At 43.2% G+C, this 22,462-nt stretch overlaps 1 protein-coding gene across 1 annotated transcript in view; it reads left to right on the plus strand.

Annotated features, from left to right (window-relative positions):
* LOC126481925 (insulin-like growth factor-binding protein complex acid labile subunit) overlaps positions 1-21,380 on the plus strand; it is a 45,013-nt gene extending 23,633 nt beyond the window's left edge. The window contains exons 3-4 of the mRNA XM_050105885.1: positions 5,038-6,393; positions 20,745-21,380. Of these exons, the coding sequence (XP_049961842.1) occupies positions 5,038-6,393; positions 20,745-21,380 (1,992 nt within the window). The remainder of the gene's footprint in view (positions 1-5,037; positions 6,394-20,744) is intronic.
* The last annotated feature ends 1,082 nt before the right edge of the window (positions 21,381-22,462 follow it).

Here is a 22,462-nt window from a genome sequence, read left to right on the forward strand (position 1 = left end):
TACAGAACAGAGATAACTGAAGCAATTCAACAACAATGAAAAGTAACGTTTAGAAGAGAGAAGTAGTCCCTGAAGACAGACGCAAGTCTGACTGAGACAATGTGACCAGAATCTAATGCACGTAAAGGAACAGCAAAATTAGACATTGTGGGGGAAGGTGATCCTTTGACTGGCGCTCCTTGAGAAATTCTGCTCTAGCAGAAAGTGCCATTTGAATAGCATTCTGTCTCACTTCCCAGGGAAAGATGGCAAAGTTTACTTCTAGCGGATATCTGTTGGCTTTGGCTTCTCATGCAGGCCTGGTGGACAGAAAAAGGGGGAGTGGTAAGCCGTCTTGGTATAGTTTAGCACTGTTGAAACTCATTTCCGGCAGCTAAATCTTAACACATTTATGTTTTGTTCTATTAGTGATATTTTTGTGGACAGAATTACTGCGAGTCACGTGCAAAGAGAGTCTAGTAGAATATTAGAAGTACTGACCATAGCAATGGTATGCTAATGATTTTGTAATGGCTTTCGTAAGGTGGATGTCATAAATCTACGTAGTTACATGTTTTACTGGAATGCTCAACCTCTTTGTGAATTGATTGTAATACGAATTTTAATGTAATTTTCATATTTCCAGCTAAATTTGAGTCACTGCTTGTGGGCCTTTGCCAACCAACACGTTTATGTACGAAATCTTTCTCACCCAAGACATGTACGTTTGTCAGGTGTGTCTCTGAAGGTAGGAGCTCTTGCTTCAACATTGTTAATGCGGTTGGGCCTCATTATTGTCCAAAATTTTCTGTTCAACACCATATCCATCTCGTTCATGACTCAACAGCCTCACACAGGTTACTTTCTTCCAACCATCCATTCTAAACCGCGCACTGAATGCAAAAATCGAAAAACGAATAATCGAAATTTGGCACCTGTGCAGCGTAATCCCTCTTCCATCCGTAAAAGGTGAAATGCTTCGTGGATAATGGTCGATCACAAACTTCCTAATTCAGAAATCAGTAATACAATCGACACACAGTTTTCACTCCAGAGAAACCACGACCCTTCCACTCACAATGATTGCCGACAAAGGGTTTTAAATACACACTTCAAAAAAATGTTTTACATCACCTCGGTTCCGAGAGTTCCGGAACCTGTACAGAAAACTGGAACAGAGATCAACATAAACATCATTTCCGATCTTTTTATTTCTCATGAAAACCACACATTGCATGCTGTACCAATATACAGCGAGACCTTCAGAGATGGAGGTCCAGACAGTTGTACACACCGGTACCTCTAATACCCGGTAGCACGTCCTCTTGCATTGATGCATGTCTGTATTCGTCGTGGTGTACAATCCACAAGTTCATCAAGGCATTATTGGTCCAGATTGTCCCATTCCTCAACGGCGATTAGGCGTAGATCCCTCAAAGTGGTTGATGGGTCACATTGTCCATGAACAGCCCTTTTCAGTCTATACGGAGCATGTTCGAATGACTTCATGTCTGTAGAACATGCTGACCACTCCAGTCGAGCAATGACGTTATCCTAAAGGAACTCATTCACAAGATGCTCACTATGGGGACGCGAATTGTCGTCCATGAATACGAATGCCTCGCCAGTATGCTGCCGATATGGTTGCAAGATCGGTCGGGGTATGGCATTCACGTATTGTACAGCCGTTACGGCGCCTTCCATGACCACAAGCGGCGTACGTCGGCCCCACATAATGCCACCATAAAACAGCAGGGAACCTCCAACTTGCTGCACTCGCTGCACAGTGTGTCTAAGGCGTTCAGCCTGGCCAGATTGCCTCCAAAAACATCTCTGACGATTGTTTGATTGAAGGCATATGCGACACTCATCGGTGAAGAAAACTTCATGCCAGTTCTGAGCAGTCTATTCGGCATGTTGTTGGGCCCATCTGTACCGCGCTGCATGATGTCATGTTTGCAAAGACGGACCTCACCATGGACGCCGGGAGTGAAGTTGCGCATCGTGCAGCCTATTGCGCACAGTTTGAGTTGTAACACGACGTCCTGTGGTTGCACGTAAAGCATTATTCAACGTGGTAGCGTTGCTGTCGCGGTTCCTCCGAGCCATAATCCGTAGGTAGCGGTCATCCACTGTAGTAGTAGCCACTGGGCGGCCTGAGCGAATCATATCATCGACAGTTCCTGTCTCTCTGTATCTCCTCCATGTCCAAACAACATCGCTTTGGTTCACTCCGAGACGCTTGGACACTTCCCTTGTTGAGAGCCCTTCCTGGTACAATGCGGACGCGATCGAACCGCGGTATTGACCGTCTAGGCATGGATGAACTACAGACAACCTCCTTATTGGTGGAATGACTGGAACTGATCGGCTGTCGGACCCCCTCCGTCTAATAGGCACTGCTCGTACATTGTTGTTAACATCTTTGGGCGGGTTTAGTGACATCTCTGAACAGTCGAAGGGACTGTGTCTGTGGTACAACATCCACAGTCAACGTCTATTTTCAGGAGCTCTGGGAACCAGGGTGACCCAAAACTTTTTTTTTTATGTGTATACTTCGACCTTTCAGCCAGTCTGCCTCAGCAGCAGAACGCAGGCATTCTCTTTGGTCATTTTATTTACAATAACACTCCTTAGGAATTGCTGCATTCTGTTAGAACTTACCACAAGATAATTGTAGCAGGCACGGGGAACCAACTGCGTTTATGGGTGACCTCTCATCTAACCCAGTAGGTTCCCACCACAACCGTGTAAGACACTATAGGGAAACACAAACTCATCAGCTCCAGGCTGGATGAAAGCCAAATCCACTGGGTGCCAGAAGCCGGCGTTTGCATCTCTAACGGGCAGCCTGAAGACTATACAGCGTGGTCGGGACTAATATATTACATAGTCTGTGCTATAGCAAAGTGAACAATAATGTTCTGTCATCGTGGCGTCTTGGGGCTAATTAAAGTTGGAGTCTGGCTCAACTGCACTAGGAAATCGGCGATGGCCCAAATCTAAGTATTCATATTGTCATTATTATAATATTATTACGATTTTAGATCAGTATAGTTATTGTTACGAATACTGCTACGGTTACTACTGCTACTAATAATAATAACAATAAGTGTTAAAATTTTTCTTCCACACTCCAGAAAAATACTCTAAGTTTCATTTGATCGAGCACTAGAGCTTCAGTGTTCACAGAATAATGTTAGGTAAAAACCATTAGTATATGATTAGCCTACAATGAATAAGCTGCCTTAGGCAAAAATTAACATATCAAGACAATAAGTCGCATTTAGTGGCTGGATCAGTCCTGCACATAAACATTTCTTCTTCATTTACTTGTCTATTTATTTCTTGTTTAACTAGTTCAAGAGGCAGGGATAGAACTCTTCCTCCCATACCGCATAGATAGTAAGAAGCGAAAGCGAGAAACGGAGAGAAAATACTGATTCAGAGAAACGAAGTAAAAGTGTATTATGAAGGAGAGATCGCGAATAGTCACTTGATTTACTTGTTTTACATGAGTAGCATTAAAACTATACAGCTTTAACAAATACAATCACTTGTTAATTAGTTCTGGGAATGTTTGTTTGAACCTGTGCGTTTTCTATAGTTAGCATGTTGTTGCTACTGCTCCTTCACTGAGTTTAGAGATGCATGGTTGTTGGTTGCGTTGCCTTCACAAGTGCAATCGACATACATTGACATAAAGAAAATCCCAACACAAAAAATTAATATAGAGTAATGAAATTTTGGAAATTCAATTGTCTTTCAGTAAAAGAAATTACAAGATCACAGGTGAAATGCTGGTGCACTGAAAACAGGTATAACCGACAGAGAGTTGAATGCAAGCATGCAAACGCGGATGCATTGTGCTGTACAGTTGTTGGATGTCAGTTTCTGGGCTGCAGTTCCACGTCTGTTGCACTTAGTCGATCAATACAGTGACCGTTAACACTGTTTGTGGATGACACTGAAGCTTTCGTCCAGTGATGCCCCACATGTCCTCGATTAGAGGCGGATTTGGTGACTGAACAGGCCAAGGCAACATGTCGACACTCTGTAGAGCGCGTTGTGTTCAACAGAGGTATCCTGTTGATCTTGTCGGAATCCGCTTCCCCGCCCCCCACCCCCCTCCCCATGTGAGTACTCCTGCTATCTTACGAAATCGCATCCCAGACCATAACTGTGTCCACCACGTAGACAGGTTGTTTGCTGCGCCTCAACTGGCCTTCTAACCAACCAACACGCGGCCGACACTGGCACCGATGCGGAACCAGCTTTCATTAGAAAATGCAACGGACCTCCACCCTGCCCTCCAATGAGCTCTCGCTTGACACCATTTAAGACTGAAATGGTGGTGGTTTAGGGTCAGTGGAATGAACGAATGCTCCAGGGCGTCTGGTTCGGAGCTGTCCTTGAAGTAACCGGTTTGTAACGGTTGGTTGTGTCACTGCAGTGCCAACTGCTGGTCACATAGTTGCTGCAGATGCAGTACGATGCGCCAGAGCCATTCGCTAAACACGGTGGTCTTTCCTCTCGGTAGTGCCACGAGACCGTCTGGAGCCTGTTCTTCTTTCGACCGTACGTTCTTGTGATCACCGCTGCCAACAGTCATGTAAATTGTCCACATTCCTGCAAGTCTTTCTGCAGTATCGCAGAAGGAACATTCAGTTACTCGTAGCTTTACTTCACGACCTCGTTCAAACTCCGTGAGGTGCTGATAACGGCGTCTTTATTGCTTTAAAGGCAACCTTGATTGGCATCAACTCGCCACGCTGCTGGAGCCACGCTTATGCGACTGGCGAGAAATCTGAACAGACAACATTTTTCAGGTGTAGAAACACGCCTACCAACTTTCGTTTATGTCGAACAGTTCCTTTTAGTGTTGTGATTTTTGCCGTCAGTGTATTTAAAATTTCCATTTTAATTTAGAAACGTGAATTTATTGGAGCACGTCACATTTTATCGCGGGACATTAAATTCTTAGTCAGATGATAAGAAATGTGAAATGTAAAGCGGCTGCACTTTGGATGCGTACTGAAAATGCTTTCTGTCAAACAGGTGGTTCTTCTCGATCACAACCGGGTGCGTTTTCTGCTCGGTGACGAATTCAGAGAGACGCCCAGTTTGTCCACCGTGGACCTGTCGCACAACATACTGGAGGGTCCGCTGCCTGTTGACCTCTTCACGAAGAACAGCGTCATGCGCCACCTGGACTTGAGCCACAACCTGGGACTGGGGATAGTCCCTGACAACACCACCAGCGCTGCATTAGTGACCAGCGCCACGCTCCGGTCCCTGGATCTCAGCCACTGTGGACTCGTCGACCTGTCCACTGACACTCCAGCCCTCCAGCGGCTCACCGCCTCCTGGAACTCTATTGGAGAACTTCTACCGGAAACTTTCACCTCCATGCCACAACTCGTTGCAATAGATCTGTCTCACAACGTACTTCGCTCGCTGGCCAATGGGACATTTAAGGATTTGACAGGGTTGTCGGATCTCAACTTGTCGTACAATCTGCTGGAAGGCCAACTGCCGGGAGATCTTCTAACGTCTTGCGCCGAGGTGCGTCACCTCGATCTAAGCCACAACACCCGTTGGGGCGCGAGTATTGAGGACGACGAGTTGCCACTCGTGTCCAGCAGCAGCCTCCTATCGGTGGACGTCACCCACTGCGGCCTGGTCCGGCTCTCCCTCGACACACCCGCCATCCAACGTCTGAACGCCTCCTTCAATTCTATCAGTGAAGTGCACGATGTGACGTTTCGCGCAATGAGCAACCTGTCAGTACTGGACCTGTCGTACAATAAACTAAAGACCTTCAGTCTATCGCTCCCGAGTATCCGCGTCTTGAACCTGTCCAATAACGCTATCGAAAACTTGGACCAAGACACCTTCGGAGAAATGCCACAGCTCTCAGTGTTGGACTTATCTTCCAACAAGATAACAGCTATCAGTTCCATAATCCTGCCCGAAATTTACTTTTTAAATATGTCTGGCAATGCTCTGACGTTTTTTACCGACTCCGTGATAAGTGAAAATGCTTCTAAAATGATTCTGGATCTGAGTTACAATAAGTTAACGGAGGTTGCGATATCTTTAGATTATGAAGAACTACTATTAGGTGAAAATCCGTTCATTTGCTCATGCAAAATGCTAAAAGAAATAGGGAAGTGGCTCCGACGGACAGCCGACAACAAAAGTAGAAGATGCTGGGAACCGAAGGCGTTGAGAGGACTTCTTTGGACACATTTTCTTACTAATCAGTATTGTATGTATCTCGAAAGACATATTCCAGAATCTGCTACTTCGTCCAGTGAATACACCAATTCCTCTACCGTTAACGTTACAACTGCAGCCGACACAACGCCTACGTCTCTTACCAGCCAAGTAGTTCATCAGGAGGAGATGAAGGTATGTACATCACTTAGCTTACCTGTTGAGAAAAGTGGATTTGATTAACGTGAGGCGACCGTTAACACCACTTCCTTCCTCTTCTTCATCTTTAATCTTCTCACTAATCCGGGCAAATACTTTTAGTTTTGAAGTATTCCTTGAGAATCTATTTTTTTGGTACACGCCATAAATGAGATCGGGTCTGTGTAGGAACTGTCCACAGCTCATTACTTCTCGCATCGAGTGCCTGTTGAGCTACTCATCCTTCTCTAATAATGTCGATCTCGATCTTTCTTCAAATTTAAGTTCTGATGACATACGGTAAATTCACTTATTTGGTCTTCATGGCTTGTAAAATGTACACAGTGCTATGTTCCACATTCCTCAAACAAAATTTCCGTTCAAAAAAACCTGGTTCCTCCATCATCGTCAAATAAAAGTCTAGAAAGCAGATGTTCGCAGGCGTCTCTTAAATTAATCAGACTGTTTTATGCAATAGATACTTATTACATTGTCTCCCTCTGCTCCCAAATTTAGCAGAGTCAAATGTGGTTGTAATATAGCGTGAAACAATAATCAACATCATTATTGTGCTAATTTACGTAAAGAAGTTAATGAAACATACGTACATTATAAGCAGTGTCTTTTGCGCAAAAAACAGTAAGTCATCATGAAAACAACTACATTTCCATGCAATAGATTTGTTTTTAATTTAATTCAAACTACTTGAGAACAGTCCATGAATTATTAGTTGCGTAAAGTAGTACTCTGCGTTTTATAATTTTGTGCGATTCGGTGCAATAGTAGGCAGATGTAACATGTACAAAAACCCATTTCTACACTGTACCGAGTTTTTGGATTTTTATTACATTAAATAGAAACTTGATATATAAAACATGTAGTATAGATATGGGAACTGACATCCAAGAGATATTACTCTCATTTAAACAATGCAGAATTCGCCTCCAGGGACCTTCCTGCCCACGGAAAGCAAACAATTCAATTCTCCTTCCTCCCTTACTTATGCTTATTCCATCACCAATTGAACTGTGTGGTAGTTGTGATATATCTGTCTTTTCTTCCTCGTCGAAGGAACCTTTTTTTCCTTGGTTGGTATTATTTATACTTCCCTGAATTGGAACGTAATGAATGAATGACTCATTCAGCTCTTTCTATAATACTCTAGGCGACCTCATTATTTGCATTTCTCTCCTTATTTTCACTTTTAATTTCCTGTATCGACTTGTGTAACGTTCTAATTCATTTCAAACAGTGGAAAATCCAGGACAGAATGTAACAATATTATGAAAAGGATAGTTGCTAATGATCATATGGCGATGATTCTGAGCTGCAGATAGGCACAAAAAAAGAACTGTCACAAAATGAATATTCGGCCAACAAGGCCTTTGACGCAAAAAGACAACAGGCATACATACACACATACGCACGCGCGCGAGCGCACACACACACACACACACACACACACACACACACACACAAACACACAAACACACACACACACACACACACACATACATACTTACTAACGCAAACGCAGTTCACATACACGTCGCTACAGTCACTGGCAACTGAAGCCATATTCATTTCAAAATAATTATTTTTGCTTTCTGTAACCTTCTTAATATTTTCTTTCTTTGTAACACATATCATGTTTCTATTATTACTTGTATTTTATTTCATAAACACCTATGTGTTTTCTCATAAATGTTAATAGTCTTCAATGTTCAGTTCGCCTTGGAAACACAACTGCGACATAGGAAGTTGAACGAATTTACACTTTCCGTGCCTTTTCATGGTCCACCCCGAAAGCTGAGTGGTCAGCGCGGCGGTGTGTCTCGCCAAGAGGCCCGGGTTCGATTCCCGGCTGGGTCGGAGATTTTCTCCGCTCAGGGACTGGGTGTTGTGTTGCCCTCATTATCATTTCATAATAATCAGTTGAAAGCAACGGGAAACCAGCACTGGAATCACTTCCTTAGACGCTTATGCGGTGGACCTCTCTGACGAGGTTTCCCCTATGACCAGACCATCTGAGCGACCCATCACGACACGCGCCCCATCCTCACAACTTTACTTCCGCCAGTATCTCGTCTCCTACTTTCCAGAGTAGAGCACTTGCCCGCGAAAGGCAAAGGTCCCGAGTTCGAGTCTCGGTCCGACACACAGTTTTTATCTGCCAGGAAGTTTCACATCAGCACACACTCCGCTGCAGAGTGAAAATCTCATTCTGGAAACGTCCCCCAGGCTGTGGCTAAGCCATGTCTCTGCAATTCCTTTCTTCCAGGAGTGCTAGTTCTGCAAGGCTCGCCGGAGAGCTTCTGTGAAGTTTGGAAAGTAGGAGACGAGTTACTGGCGGAAGTAAAGCTGTGAGGACGGGGCGTGAGTCGTGCTTGGGTAGCTCAGATGGGAGAGCACTTGTCCGCGAAAGGCAAAGGTCCCGACTTCGAGTCTCGCTCCGGCAAACAGTTTTAATCAGCCAAGAAGTTTCACGTCAGCGCACATTCCGCTGCACAGTGAAAATCTCATTCTGGAGTTATTATACATTCGATATTAGGTTCATTTTAAGTACAGCTGTTTCCATTCTGTATTCATATTTTTGAAACACCATAGGTAAAATAATTATAGATAAATTTTGTACACCGAACATATATCTAATTTTGAATGGCTTCCTTTCTAACAATCACCATCTCTGATCCTGTGTAGACGCTTTTGAGAGCTTTTATTGAGTCTCAATGTAGACTGAACTACTGTAGAATTATCTAGTATTTTTCACTGATAGCTTCCCATTACTTTATAAAGAAGAATGCAAGTTTCTCTCTGATATCCTAAACGAGTTTCGCATCTTTCCTAAGAGTGAAAGTGCTGTGAGTACATGATCTGTCTCGTGTAATCACTTTTACAACACAACCAATCTGTTTTGATATATTTTACATAGTACCTGGATTATTCATTTGGAATATAATACATGTTTTGAACACCTTTCTAAAAAAAATGGATCTACATACAATGGCTTACACAATGTATTCTGTTTCAGTCACTATACACAGTTAAATTAGGCAACGTAAGGTTGCAATGTTATGCTATCAATAACAATTTAGTGTTTTCTAATTTCAATGATGCATTTTTCAGAAATTTATTCAGCCTTTAATGTGACATTTTGCTTTAAGTGTTCAGGGACACTGAAATATGCCGCTTAAAACTAAAACGAAAATTTCTCCATCATCAGGGAAATGTGCAGCTAGTTGATCTGAAACCGGTTCCTGGAGACCCAGGCTATTTGGAGATGGGTGACATTCAGAGTTAAGAGGGCACAGATTTGTCTCAGTTTTATACGACAGTAGTCCATCTTTCTTATGCATTGGCTACATCTGTGTACATTAATTTTTTCTGTGGTTTAGGTGCTACAGAAATATTTTTTCCTCATGTACACATAAGTGAATGATTCATCACGCTCATGTCCTGCCACCTTTTGTCTGTCACTATAAAAAAAGGCAGCAAGTGAATGTAGCATCACGCAGTTTCTAGTGACCATCAGAATACATGGGAATATTTGTTTAGTTATATTCCAGTGAATAACTGAATGTTACTGTAGCTACTTTGCATGGTAGCTATTGAATGATCGGTTTATTTATTTCAACAGTGAATATACCAAAATTAATTATTTTTACTGCATAGAAAAGAAGCCATGTGTACAAAGTATATTTTGAAAACATTTACATATATTTGTATAAACCTTGATTCTAAAATAATTAAAAATTCTTCTAAGAGCATGAGACTATAAAAAACTTTCCTTTCTCTAGAAAAAAATGAGGTTTGAAAGGATTAACTTCTCTTCTTAGCCGTCCTGTCTTTGAGAACCACGTGCAGAATAAAGCGATACGTTTACCGTTCGCTGTAGCCGTTCCTTTTGAATGTTGTCTATAGGTTGCTAAATTTAGCTGCCGGATCTCTAGATCTGATATCATCCATCTTCTGTAAACAGTTTAAGGCATCTTCCCACTATGGAATATGTTTTCAGGTAGAGATATAGGCGTACAGGCCTACAGGTGTTCCAGGGTAGGGTAATTTTTCTCTCTCTCCAGAACTTCCAGGAACGTGGGAGACATCCTATGGTCGTCTTTCATTGTACAGGGAACTATTCTGTTTCTGTGGCAACATAGGTGATACATGAGGTATGTGTACAAATGGATGGAAAAAAAATTGGCAGAAGTTCTGAGCCAGCTATGGGCGGGAGGGAGTTTATGCTGTATGTCATTCTATACTCGGCTATTTGAGTTAGCCATCACTAGAACTGGGTGACACAAGGTAACTCTGAGTATGTAGTATCTAATTAGAGTTGCTGATGTCTCTGCCATCTCAAAAGGACGTGAAAACAATTAGCCTTTCCTTATTCGACAGTCATTCCCGCTTCTACGGCATTTCTAGCTTGTACTTGAATAATAATTACTCCATGGAAATCACTGAAAATGTATTTGGACAGTTAATCTAATAGATTGAAACATGAAAATGCATTGCATAATTAGTCAAGGTTTCTCATAACAACTGCCGAGATATCAAACCCTACGCTCTCGCGACGTTTCATCTATTACTGCAGGACTGCTATGAGCAAATCAGAAAAAAAGTTTTCCCATCACGCACGTATTCTGAATAAATGAAGCTCTTTTTGTCAACGGTTATACCCACCTAAGAAACATAGTTTAATACCACTGCTGACAAAAAGTGCTAAAATTCTCGCTTTCTGCTACGTTATTGCCATGCTGAAGTTTCGCTTGGCAAGAAAAATCTACTCTCTAAAGCTGCAGTGTAGAACTCGCCACTATTACAGGTATCTATCTAAAATACGAATCTGCTATGGTGAAAACACAGAAGACTCAATGTTTTAAAATAATACACGGATCAGATTTATATGATCTGCTCGACTTTTGTGAAAAGTTCCCTCATTTTCAGCTTTTCTTTTCTCTTTTCAGAATGATACATTATTTGACAGTTTCAATTAGTTTTGTGACAAAATTTGGAGCAACTTTTTATACTTACGTTTAAAATTTATTTTAGTGTTAGTATTAAGAATTACATGATTAAGGCAAGTTACAGCTATGAACCTCAACATATTTCGAAAATTTTAGTGTCCAATGATTTCCAATTAATTACAGGAAAAGTATGTACAGGACCGTCCTCGGATTTGCTAAACGTAGCTCCTAAAACTTTCTGAACAAGAAAATAAAATGAAGTGCGATTTTTCATACATCCAAAAACCACCAGAAAATATTGCACAATGTGTGAAGTTCTCCACGTTTGCTTCCTTACTTGAGGAATACTTTATTTAGACCCATTCAAGAACCGACCCGTTCTTCCAAGAGTTTCTCCCGCTTACACACACACTGACCAAAAGTATCCAGACACCCCAATGTAATGCATAACCGATCACTAGATGTGACGAAAGGGAAAACCCTCAGAGTATTGTGTTGTTATTTGCAAGGCAACAAAAATAGAACAAGTCGGTCAGGAGAGGTCAGTGACTGGACTGGTTACTAGATATCACGTGCGTCGTACATCATGGATATTTCACCCCTTCTGAAACTGCCCAAGTCGACAGTTCCGTGATGTGATTGTGAAGTGGAAACGCAAAAAAACAACCACTGCTAAACCAAGACGAGCTAGAACTCATGTACTGGCGGACAGTGACCGTCGATCGTTTCTGAGGCTGGATGTAACAAATCGCATGAAATCAGTGGAAACACTTAATAATAATCGGTTGATATCGTCGCTATTGGCCATCGAATTTGGCGCCTCCACGCATGCGCACTTCCTGCCTAAGACTGACATAAATAGGCTGGCTCTGGTTCTGCCTTAGCAGTGTGTTGGTCGCACCTGAAGATGTCGGCCAGTTGCGCTGATGAAATATAGTGGAGTTTTCACTATGACATCCGACGTCTCGCCCGAGAACCATATATACAACTTAATAATAAGTTCCCAAGTGCTACCACCAGACCGGCTAGGACAATTGCCATGCGTAGGGTGGTACACATAGTTGGGTCCAATTGTCTTATGGGTTCTCATAAGCCACAATGAAACGTGATAACGCGTTAGATCAAATAAATTGATACCGTTTCAGTTACTTTATTTAACAATAATGTCAAACATCAAGAACCATAAATTTCAACTCTCTTAATGTCCCAGGTGAACACTTAAAAAAAAAAGTTTACACCCTATACTTCTGGTAAATACTCAGTATAATAAGGATGCGAACAATAAAATATGTATAGCAATTGCTACTATTAGCCACCTTAAAAGACAACAAAATAAAGGTGCACTGTAGTTAACTATGCGCCTTCACAGCGACCAACGTGTTTAAAAACAATTTTGAAACAGTTATAGTTAGTAGCTCACCTTATTCGGCAACCAATGAAGTCCAAATTTACAGACATAGCGTTTGGCAACTTAACTGTAGCAGCATCCAGATTAAACAGCCAAAACAACGCACATCAGAATTTAATTATCCGCCTCCGGTGGGTAATTACTTTTCAAATCATTTACCAAAAGTTAGAGAACATCTCTTGAACAGAAACCTTTAGGAAAAAAGACCATCCACTGGGATATCTCTAAAGATTTTAAATTCCTTATAATACCAAAGGCCGGTAAACAGTAACAGGCTGCCTGAGACACACCCAAAGTCTTTAAGCTTTTAAGTACTACTTCGACAACTGCACAGAATTAAACCTGAATTTTAAATGCACAAAGCAGTTTAAATACAGTTCAAATATTTTGCCTTCAGACGGTAAAACAAAAAATAAAGAATACATCAAGGAGCAGCCATCAAGCAGACACGAGTGTGAGAGGTCAAAACAATCAAAATATAAATAACAGTTAACGCCGATGTGCCACTGAACATATCGAAATCGAAGTAATAGTAAAGGGGAACAGTACTTTTGTCAGGGTTACCAGTTTCACGCAATTTTATGTGCCATGTGAACATAAATAAAATAATATTAAACACTTCCCAATGGTCTCCAAAACTATATTTATTTGGTCACGAACTTGCTTCCGGTTTCTCAGGCTATCTTCAGTTGACAAATGAATGTCGCGAACTTAGATAAACATGATTTGCGAGTTACATAGACATTATAGGTACATAAGACACAAAAATGACAGAGTGCTAAAGTAGGAAAACATTTTTTGTAACATAAAAATAATTACATTAATTAAAAAACGGGAGGGGTAAACGAAGTTTTTATGTGGAGGTACATTTGACAACAGATGAGAAATAAGATGAACTTGTAGTTTGAATCTAGTACTTGTAACGAAAACTTGATCATCAAATGGAAAAATGGAAATTGAGTATGGCCCTTTAATACTAAGCTTGCATTCTATGTCATGCGTTTGATTTCCATTATTTTCAGTAAAGTCGCCGTCCCCCTTTTCTTAACGGAAAAGATGATCTGTCTTACCCAGACTGCATAAATATGATGTTCTATTACACCCCGTGGTGTCATCCTTTCTTGCACCGTGTGACTTACTAGCGAAAGAGCTGGATTATATCCTCACAAAGAAAACCTAAGTTTGGTATCAAAAATTGTATGGCTGTTGTTCATAAATTAAAGGTATGAATATCCCACCCATTCTAAACTTTTATCGTTCGATATCACTTGTTTATTTAAAAACGTTCCTGCTAATGGAAGTATAAAACTACTAACGAAACTTTACACAATTGTAAAGTAAATCCTGCAGAATTATGTGACATAATCGATGCTATTCAAACGTATGTAAAACAGATATACTTTCAGCTTCAAAACATGTTTAATAGTCAACCTGATAGCCTAGCTAGCGAGTCAGTCTTATGGCATAGCTAGTGGTTCACCTCCAAGCCCTATACTTTCTGACAACTTCGAACAAATTTTCTTACAGAAAGAGCCGTTCAACTACAATATTAAGTACTGGTTAAGACTTATCGTTTATCTGCTGTGGTTGTGGACCAGTACCACTAGTCAGTTAGATAAATTACTACAGCATTTAAATTCACACCGTAAAAAAATTCAGTTTACGATGAAACTGGGAGGCTCTTCTTTAATTTTCTTGGACCTAAATATAGATATTAGTACAAGAAGTCACTGAAAAAAACACAGCTACTGATGCAGTAATCCTTGCAATTTCCCAGCATCCCCATAGCCAGAAACATGCAGCATTCCATTCGATGGTGCATCGCATCATATCTCTACCATTATCTGAGTCAACCTATCAAAGAGAACTGCAGATCATTAAACATATTGCTTCCAGAAATGGCTATAGCTCTGCTCTGATTCACAATATGCTACCAAAAACAAAACAAAAAATGCATAAAATTGCACTGTTCCTGTGCGATAGGCAACAGCAGTTGCTCAGCAGCTACAAAACCTGGTGCAAAATCATATATATCAGCAACATTTCAGACAACCTAGCAAAAAAGAGTTACGCAACGACAGACCCGGCTTCTATGATACCAGCTTCAGATCAAATTTTTCATTCAGTAATAAAGACAAATTGTAATGCTTAGCACAGACTGGTGTATATAAAATCACTTGTAAGCGGTGTGAAAAAGTGTGCATTGATCAGTCACACACAGGTGTGGTATTCAGACTACGTGAAGATGAGAGCAGCTGGAGATTAAGGAAGAGAGATTCAACCTTTACTGATCATCTTTTAGTAGAAAACCATTCATATGATGCAGAAACGTTTTACATTCTGTTAAGAAAAGAAAAGCAGAACGATGACTCTTCTGGAAATCAACAAACACATGACACAGAATGCCAGCTTAATATTAAACGATCAGACTCAGTTTCCATTTTCCCTTTGTTAAATGACGTTTTCCTTGCAAATGCTAGATTCAGACTAAAATTCGTCTTATTTCCCATAAGTTATTAAATGTACCTCCATATAAAAACATTGTTTACAGCTAATGTAATTATTTCTATGCGAGGAAAAAGTTTTTTCCCGTGTAAATACGCTGTGATTTTCGCATCTTCTCCACAAATAATATCTGTGTACGTCGCATATAGCGTTCATCATATTTATCTGCTTTTGCGACAATCTGTTCTCACCTGAAGATGAGCTGAGAAGCCAACAGCCGGTGTTTGACCAAATCAATACAATTTTGCAGAACAGAAGTGTTTTCTTTATTAATATTAATATAATTTTCTGCCAAGCAGAGATGGAGAAATCCGTTCATGTTATAGGTAAAACAGATTAAACACGGACAATGTCCGCTCGCCAGCTCACTGACTGACAAAGCAACACTCCGCTAAATGTGAGGCAGAACTTCATTTCAACTTAACAAGAAGTAACACACTTGCTTATTACAATCACAGAAGCAAAACCAGTGCACCCACACAGATCGCGACCACATGATATCAGAGGGCGATATGTCACGATAACCAGGATGGCGGAACCATAAGCAGAACAGAATGATTTTCCAAAAACTTCACTTCCAGACAACCAATGGCTGTAAAGCAGATGCTCACCGTAGTTTTCACGTCGTCCTGGATGATATTAAAACCACCACAAGCCGCGTGTGAACCAGGCAAGACAGCATATTCAGCGACTCGGAGTCCAACCTGCGACTCACCGATGTCGAAGCAGGAAGCGAACTGTCAGTCCCAAAAGCGTGGCCGTCCCTTTAACGGTGAACGACCGCCTCGGTACTTCAGGTGGACTTAACTGCAGAAGCCAGTCCCTCGGCCGTTACACGGAGCTCCCAGCAAAACGTCGCCCACGAGACACAATACTTCAGTGGACGCTCAACCCTTGCCATAGCTCATGCACGAGACTTTATCCTCACGAAGCACTACATCGCTGTTTCCTAGCAGGACTCCCGAGGCGCAGTTACCAGGCAACGGCCTTGAGGCGTAAGCTAGAGCGCCAACAATAAAGTGTTTCTCACGCCTCACACTTTTTTCTGAAGTCAAAGCTAAGCGACGTTGGAGTAGGTCTGGAGAGTCTCCCACTGGATAGTGAATGAATGGAAGCGAGTCATGTGAGGAGATGAACTACCCTATACACTGTCACAATCCGATAAGTTTTGGTTTTCGCAAATGTCTGCAGAACCTTACCTGCCAGCATGTGTAACGCCAATCGTGAAGTACGAAAGAGGTTCTGTTACAGCACGGGAGTGTTTCTCGAGGTTATAGTGTCGTGCCCCTATTGTGCTTGAGAAAATGCTAAACTCTATGTACTTTGTACGGTAGAAGATCAGCATTGGTGAGACAATGCTTTGTGGATAAAAATATTCCTGAATTGTGCTGCCCTGTCTGGAGTGCCGACCTGGGCCCAAGAGAACAACTTCGCGATGAGTTAGTGTGTCGACTTCACTCCAGACTGCCGTTCCAGCAGCACTACCTTCTCTGGTATCAGCTCTTGAGAAACAATGGGCTGCGGTTCCACCGTGGACATTTAGACGGCTTAACAGTGTGCGTCCAGGCGTTCTGCTGGGTCGTAGTTTCCAATTTGTGCACAATAATTCGACAACCGATCCAGGCGTCTTCAAGTGCTGCGATGTTTGCTGTTGTGTATTCGCACTGCTTATTTGAAGTCTAGCACCTGAAGAAGACCGCTGCGTTGATCGTCAAAATATTGCGCATTGAATAGAAACAATAACCCAACAGAAAATCGACAGAAATTTATCAATGAAAAGCGCCGAGAAAACCCGAGAGATCAACTTTATACACTTCATTGTAAGTGCACCGAGAAGAGCTCAAGCCGCCATAAGCGGAAGGATGGACACACTACATTTTAATGCATGAAATATATTCACAGTTGCGAATATGGACAACCAGGAGCCATACGATGGGATAAAGATAATGAAAATTTTGCCGAACCGGGACTCGAACCCGGATTTCTTGCTTATCGCGAGCATTCACTTTACCAGTAGGCTATCCGAGCACGCCTGATGGCCATGTCCAAACTTCCATATGTCGTGAAACACTTGTGTACAACAGTAGTCATACATCTGTTATGTGTAAACCCGTCAGGGGAGACATTTTAATTGCATTCTTGTCTGAAGGAATATTGCATCATACTTGGGAACAACACAGGCACTGCATTATTGTACATCTACGGCATCTACGGCTTTCAGTTAAAATGTCTCTCCTTTGTGGGAAAATACATAATGAACGTACAATTTGTAGGCAGGTGGCTCACTACGTATGGAAATTTTGGCCGTGAGTCGTGCTACAGCAGCCTAGTGGTAAGGTGACCGCCCGCGATAAGCGGGAAATTCTGGTTTCAGTCCCTGTACGACACAAATTATCATTGTCATCATTCCATCAAAAGTATCCGGACACCCCCAAAAACATACGTTTTTCATATTAGGTGCATTGTTCTGCCACCTACTGCTAGGTACTATCAGCGACCTCAGTAGTCATTAGACATCGTGGGAATGCAGAATGGGGCGCTCCATTGAACTAACGGACTTCGAACGTGGTCAGGTGATTGGGTGTCACTTGTGTCATACGTTTGTAAGCGATATTTACACACTCCTAAACATCCCTAGGTCCACTATTTCCCATCTGATAGTGAAGTGGAAACGTGAAGGGACACGTACAGCCCAAAAGCATACAGGCCCACGTTGTCTGTTGACTGACAGAGACCGCTGACAGTTGAAGAGGGTCGTAATGAATAATAGGCAGACATCTACCCAGACCATCACACAGGAATTCCAAACTGTATCAGGCTCCACTGCAAGTACTATGACAGTTAGGCTGGAGATGACTCGCAAAGTATTTGCTAATCATTACAACAACTATTGTCAGAACATCAAAAGATCATCTTCTCCTCAGTTGTTATAAGGATTAGCAAATATCGTGTACTTTTTGTGTGATCTGTTTATGCTATCTTGTAAGACTTAACTTGGCCGGCCGGTGTGGCCGCGCGGGTCTAGGCACTTCAGACTGGAACCGCGCGACCGCTACGGTCGCAGGTTCGAATCCTACCTCGGACATGGATGTGTGTGATGTCCTTACGTTAGTTAGGTTTAAGTAGTTCTAAGTTCTAGGGGACTGATGACCTCAGATATTGAGTCCCATAGTGCTCAGAGTCATTTGAACCATTTTAAGACTTGACTTGATGAATGTGATCACCATATTTCAAGTTGTGATCCCGAGCTTCTAACATAAGTTGTAATAATTAGCATAAGAAGTGTGAGCCAAGAGATAGGCCAATTTATAATGAAATGCTATTGCACTGATCTGTATGTGTAAATCACCAATGCCCAGCTTCTCCAGTGATTATGGGTTTATTAACCGAAATCGGTAGAAGAATAAAATTGTGTTGTTGTAGCTGGTGCTTTGCAATGCATTTTTCAAATACTTGACCGCTGTATACTATTGTTTCAACAAAATTATGATATACCCAGAAGTCTCGATCATTGGTACTACGTTTTGGTTACTCTCTGAGCCCATGAGTCACGAACACTCATTTAAAAGAGGAGGAGGAGGAGGAAATTAGTGTATGACATTCGGTTGACAACGAGGTCATTATAGTCATATCACAAGCTCGGATTAGGGGAAAATTAAGAAGGAAAGCAGCTGTGGCCTTTCAAAGGATACATGCCTGCACTTGCCTTAAGCGATGTTAGTAAATCATGGACAAGCTAAATCTGGATGGTCGGAAGCTGGTTTGAACCGCTGACCTTCCGAATACGAGTCCAGTGTCACAGCCACTGTGTTACCCCGCTTGGTCACACTCATTTACATGACACACTTCTCAGGTGTGGGGTTGATCTGTTATTCTGCGCAACGGATTAATCTGAGATGTACCCTTTACCCTGTGGCTCCTGCAAGATGCAATTTCCACACGACACTACTACAGAAGTCAGAGAGACGCTCCTAACGTTCGAAAGAGAAATGCCTGAAAAACTCTGAGCAATAAATATCTTCTGGAGTCGTCCGCTGTAAGGAAATGACACAAAAATTCACAAAATTTCTTACATAACTAGTGGGACACTTGGGTACTGGAGTAGTGGTCCTCTCAAGGATGGGATTCGCTAATGAAATTTCTATACAAAGTTTAAGATGGTTGTTGACTTGGCAGAATGGCTGAGAGGCGCACCTACTTAACTTGAATAACTATACTTTAGAATGTTGCTAGGTACGGTCGAGGCTGTCGCGGGTGAAATGCAGTGAAGTGTACTGTTGTGGAGGAAATATGGGGCTTGCAATAGCTGTAGCGCACAATACCGTATGCTGCAATGACTGCTGTCTGCGCCGCTTGCTGCTGACAAATAAGATAACTCTCGTTGCATCTGGATTGACCTTCGCCAATCAAATTCTCCCTATGCTTTGATGAAGTCAAGGATTCCTATTCGCCCCTAGTCTAACTATTGGCGTGGTACACCGGTCAGGTAACCAGTCCACCATGATGACACTCAAAATTCGCTCGCAAGCGTTTAACTATAACTCTGCCTGTTCAGGCCGCACAATAAGTGTGTCAGCCAACACAGTGAACAATGCTTAATCCCAAGGACTCAATATAGAGTAGCACTTCGATTCGCTCTCGACAGAGGTGCTCTCCCAGTGAAGTACTGAGGAGAGACTTGTTCCTCACTCCAAGGGCGACAACAGAACGGCGCCTCTCTACGCCAGACGTGAAGGGGTATATCTTTCGGTCTCTTCCATTATTCCTTCAGCTCAAGGCGTCAGAAATATCGTCTGCCAATCAGCATTGCTCTTCTAAAACGGGAGAATGACGTTTCGTTTAAGGTGACCAATCTGGAAACCTGTAGCATTGGCGTTTGGCATTTGCTGTCTCCCTGTGAAAATCTCTGAAACTGCATGCTATGTGTAAAGAATGCATATGCTGGCCGCTTCCACACAATGTAGCGGAATTTGCTTTTAAGCCGAACACGGGGTTGTTCCCCCCTTTCACTCGGCCCCACGCTGTCCGCTACATGGGCGGTCACTGGCCGACAAAGGCTGGGTCGTCCTCTGAAGGGACTGGCATCCCATTGTGTGGTTTCTCTCCCATAGTAAAAGCTTCTGTGGCCGTCGTGTCTGGAATGTATGTGTGTACGCCAGCCTCGAGTATTTCAACCACGGTGCGCTTACTTGTTAATTGCATATCGTTTACATGAATTCATACAACATTGACTTTAACTTATCAAGTTTGGGTTAGAATGAAGCGTCTTCATGATCGGAATATGATTGTGAGCGCGGAATATGTAAGTAATGAAGGTCAGGAGACCATGACGTCCCACACACTATTTTATTGATTTCATCGCCATCTGTGTGCCAAACCGTAAACGTTGTCCCTGCCGCATTGGACAGCAGAATTTTTTCACAAAATTCAATAATTTCTGGTGCTAATTGCTCTATTTTGTCGACGCCCAGGCTTCGGAGGAAGAAGTTGAGGAGGGCATGAGCGCGTACAACGCGACGATGGTGGCGCTGGTGGTGTGGGGCCTGGTGGCGTACCCGTGCGTGGTGGCGCTGCGGCGCGCCTCGCGGTCGCTCTGCCACTACGTGAAGCGCCACCGCTCCAGCGTCGCCCCGTGCGTCGCCAGGTGCGACGAGGACGGCGGCGGCGGCGGCGGCGGCGGCGGCGGCGGCGGCGGTAGCGGCCCGCCGCCGCGGCCTGCACAGCACTCGGGGCGGCGCACGCCGCTGCCCTCGCCGCCCTCGCGGCCCACCTCCCTCGCGCTGCCCCCGCAAGCTCCTCCCACGCTGCGGCGCCCGCCACCCCCGACGCCGCAGAGACCGACGCCGCCCTCGGGGTACGACGTGCTGCAGTTCGAGGCACCGCGCTTCCGCACGCCGCTGCCGCACTACCAGCAGGTCGTCACGCCGACGCCGACGCCGACGCCGACGCCCACGTCAGAAGACTGCTCCGAGACGCAGCCGCTGTGCTTCGAGCTCAGCGAGCGCGCGCCTCCCAACGTCTACGTGCAAGACCCAGTGCAGCCGCGTATCCCCGAAAGGACGGACGAGCCGGTCTACGCGGAGATTTACGATGTCGTGCGGCGCTGATGTTGCCCGAGGCTTCCGTGGCACTCCTAGTGTCTAATCTGCTGTCTCTGCCACTCTCTGTGAACTCACTGCCTTATTATACACATCTTCTGTATCCTCCATCTAAGTACCAAACCTATGCATTATTTAACTTTCATAAAGTATTACCCTAAAGGTAAGATATTGTTGCTCTAAACTCCATGAGACTTCCCAACCAAATGAAAATAAAAGAAGTCCTCGCCTCCCTAGGCAATACCATTACTATTCTCCTGCGTGTCATGGTGTGTCAAATGAGCAAATTCCTTTTCTTTCGCTCATTGCCTCCTTCGACTTTCTGCAGATAGCCGCGTGTTGTAGCCGCGCAGTCTAGGGCCCTTGTCAGGGTCCGCGCGGCTCCCCCCGTCGGAGGCTCGAGTTCTTCCAAGGACATGCGATTCTGTGTTGTCTTTAGCGTAAGTAAGTTTAAGTTAGATTAAGTAGTGCGTAAGCTTGGGGACCGATGACCTCAGCTGTTTGGTCCCATAAGTCCTTATCACAAACTTCCAAAATTCTTGCAGTAATTTCACATTCTGGTGTGAAAAAAGAATATGTGATATCTTGAGAGGTGGTAGTATAGACCGAAATAGGAAAAAAAACGTCCGGTAAACATGACATCTAAAATGTATCCCTTAAGAGCTGCGAGCACTTGTTCATCTTCGCTACTACAATACACATCTCTTCTACCGGGTGCCGGCCGCGGTGGTCTCGCGCTTCTAGGCGCGCAGTCCGGAACCGTGCGACTGCTACGGTCGCAGGTTCGAATCCTGCCTCGGGCATGGATGTGTGTGATGTCCTTAGGTTAGTTAGGTTTAAGTAGTTCTAAGTTCTAGGGGACTGATGACCACAGCTGTTAAGTCCCATAGTGCTCAGAGCCATTTGAATCTTCTACCGGGTGATCAAAAAGTCAGTATAAATTTGGAAACTGAACAAATAACGTAATAATGCAGATAGAGAGGTACAAATTGACACACATGCTTGGAATGACATGGGGTTTTAACAGAACCAAAAAAATACAAAAGTTCAAAAAATGTCCGACAGATGGCGCTTCATCTGACCAGAATAGC

Source organism: Schistocerca serialis, chromosome 5, assembly GCF_023864345.2.
Source record: "Schistocerca serialis cubense isolate TAMUIC-IGC-003099 chromosome 5, iqSchSeri2.2, whole genome shotgun sequence".
Classification (NCBI taxonomy): Eukaryota; Metazoa; Arthropoda; class Insecta; order Orthoptera; family Acrididae; genus Schistocerca; species Schistocerca serialis.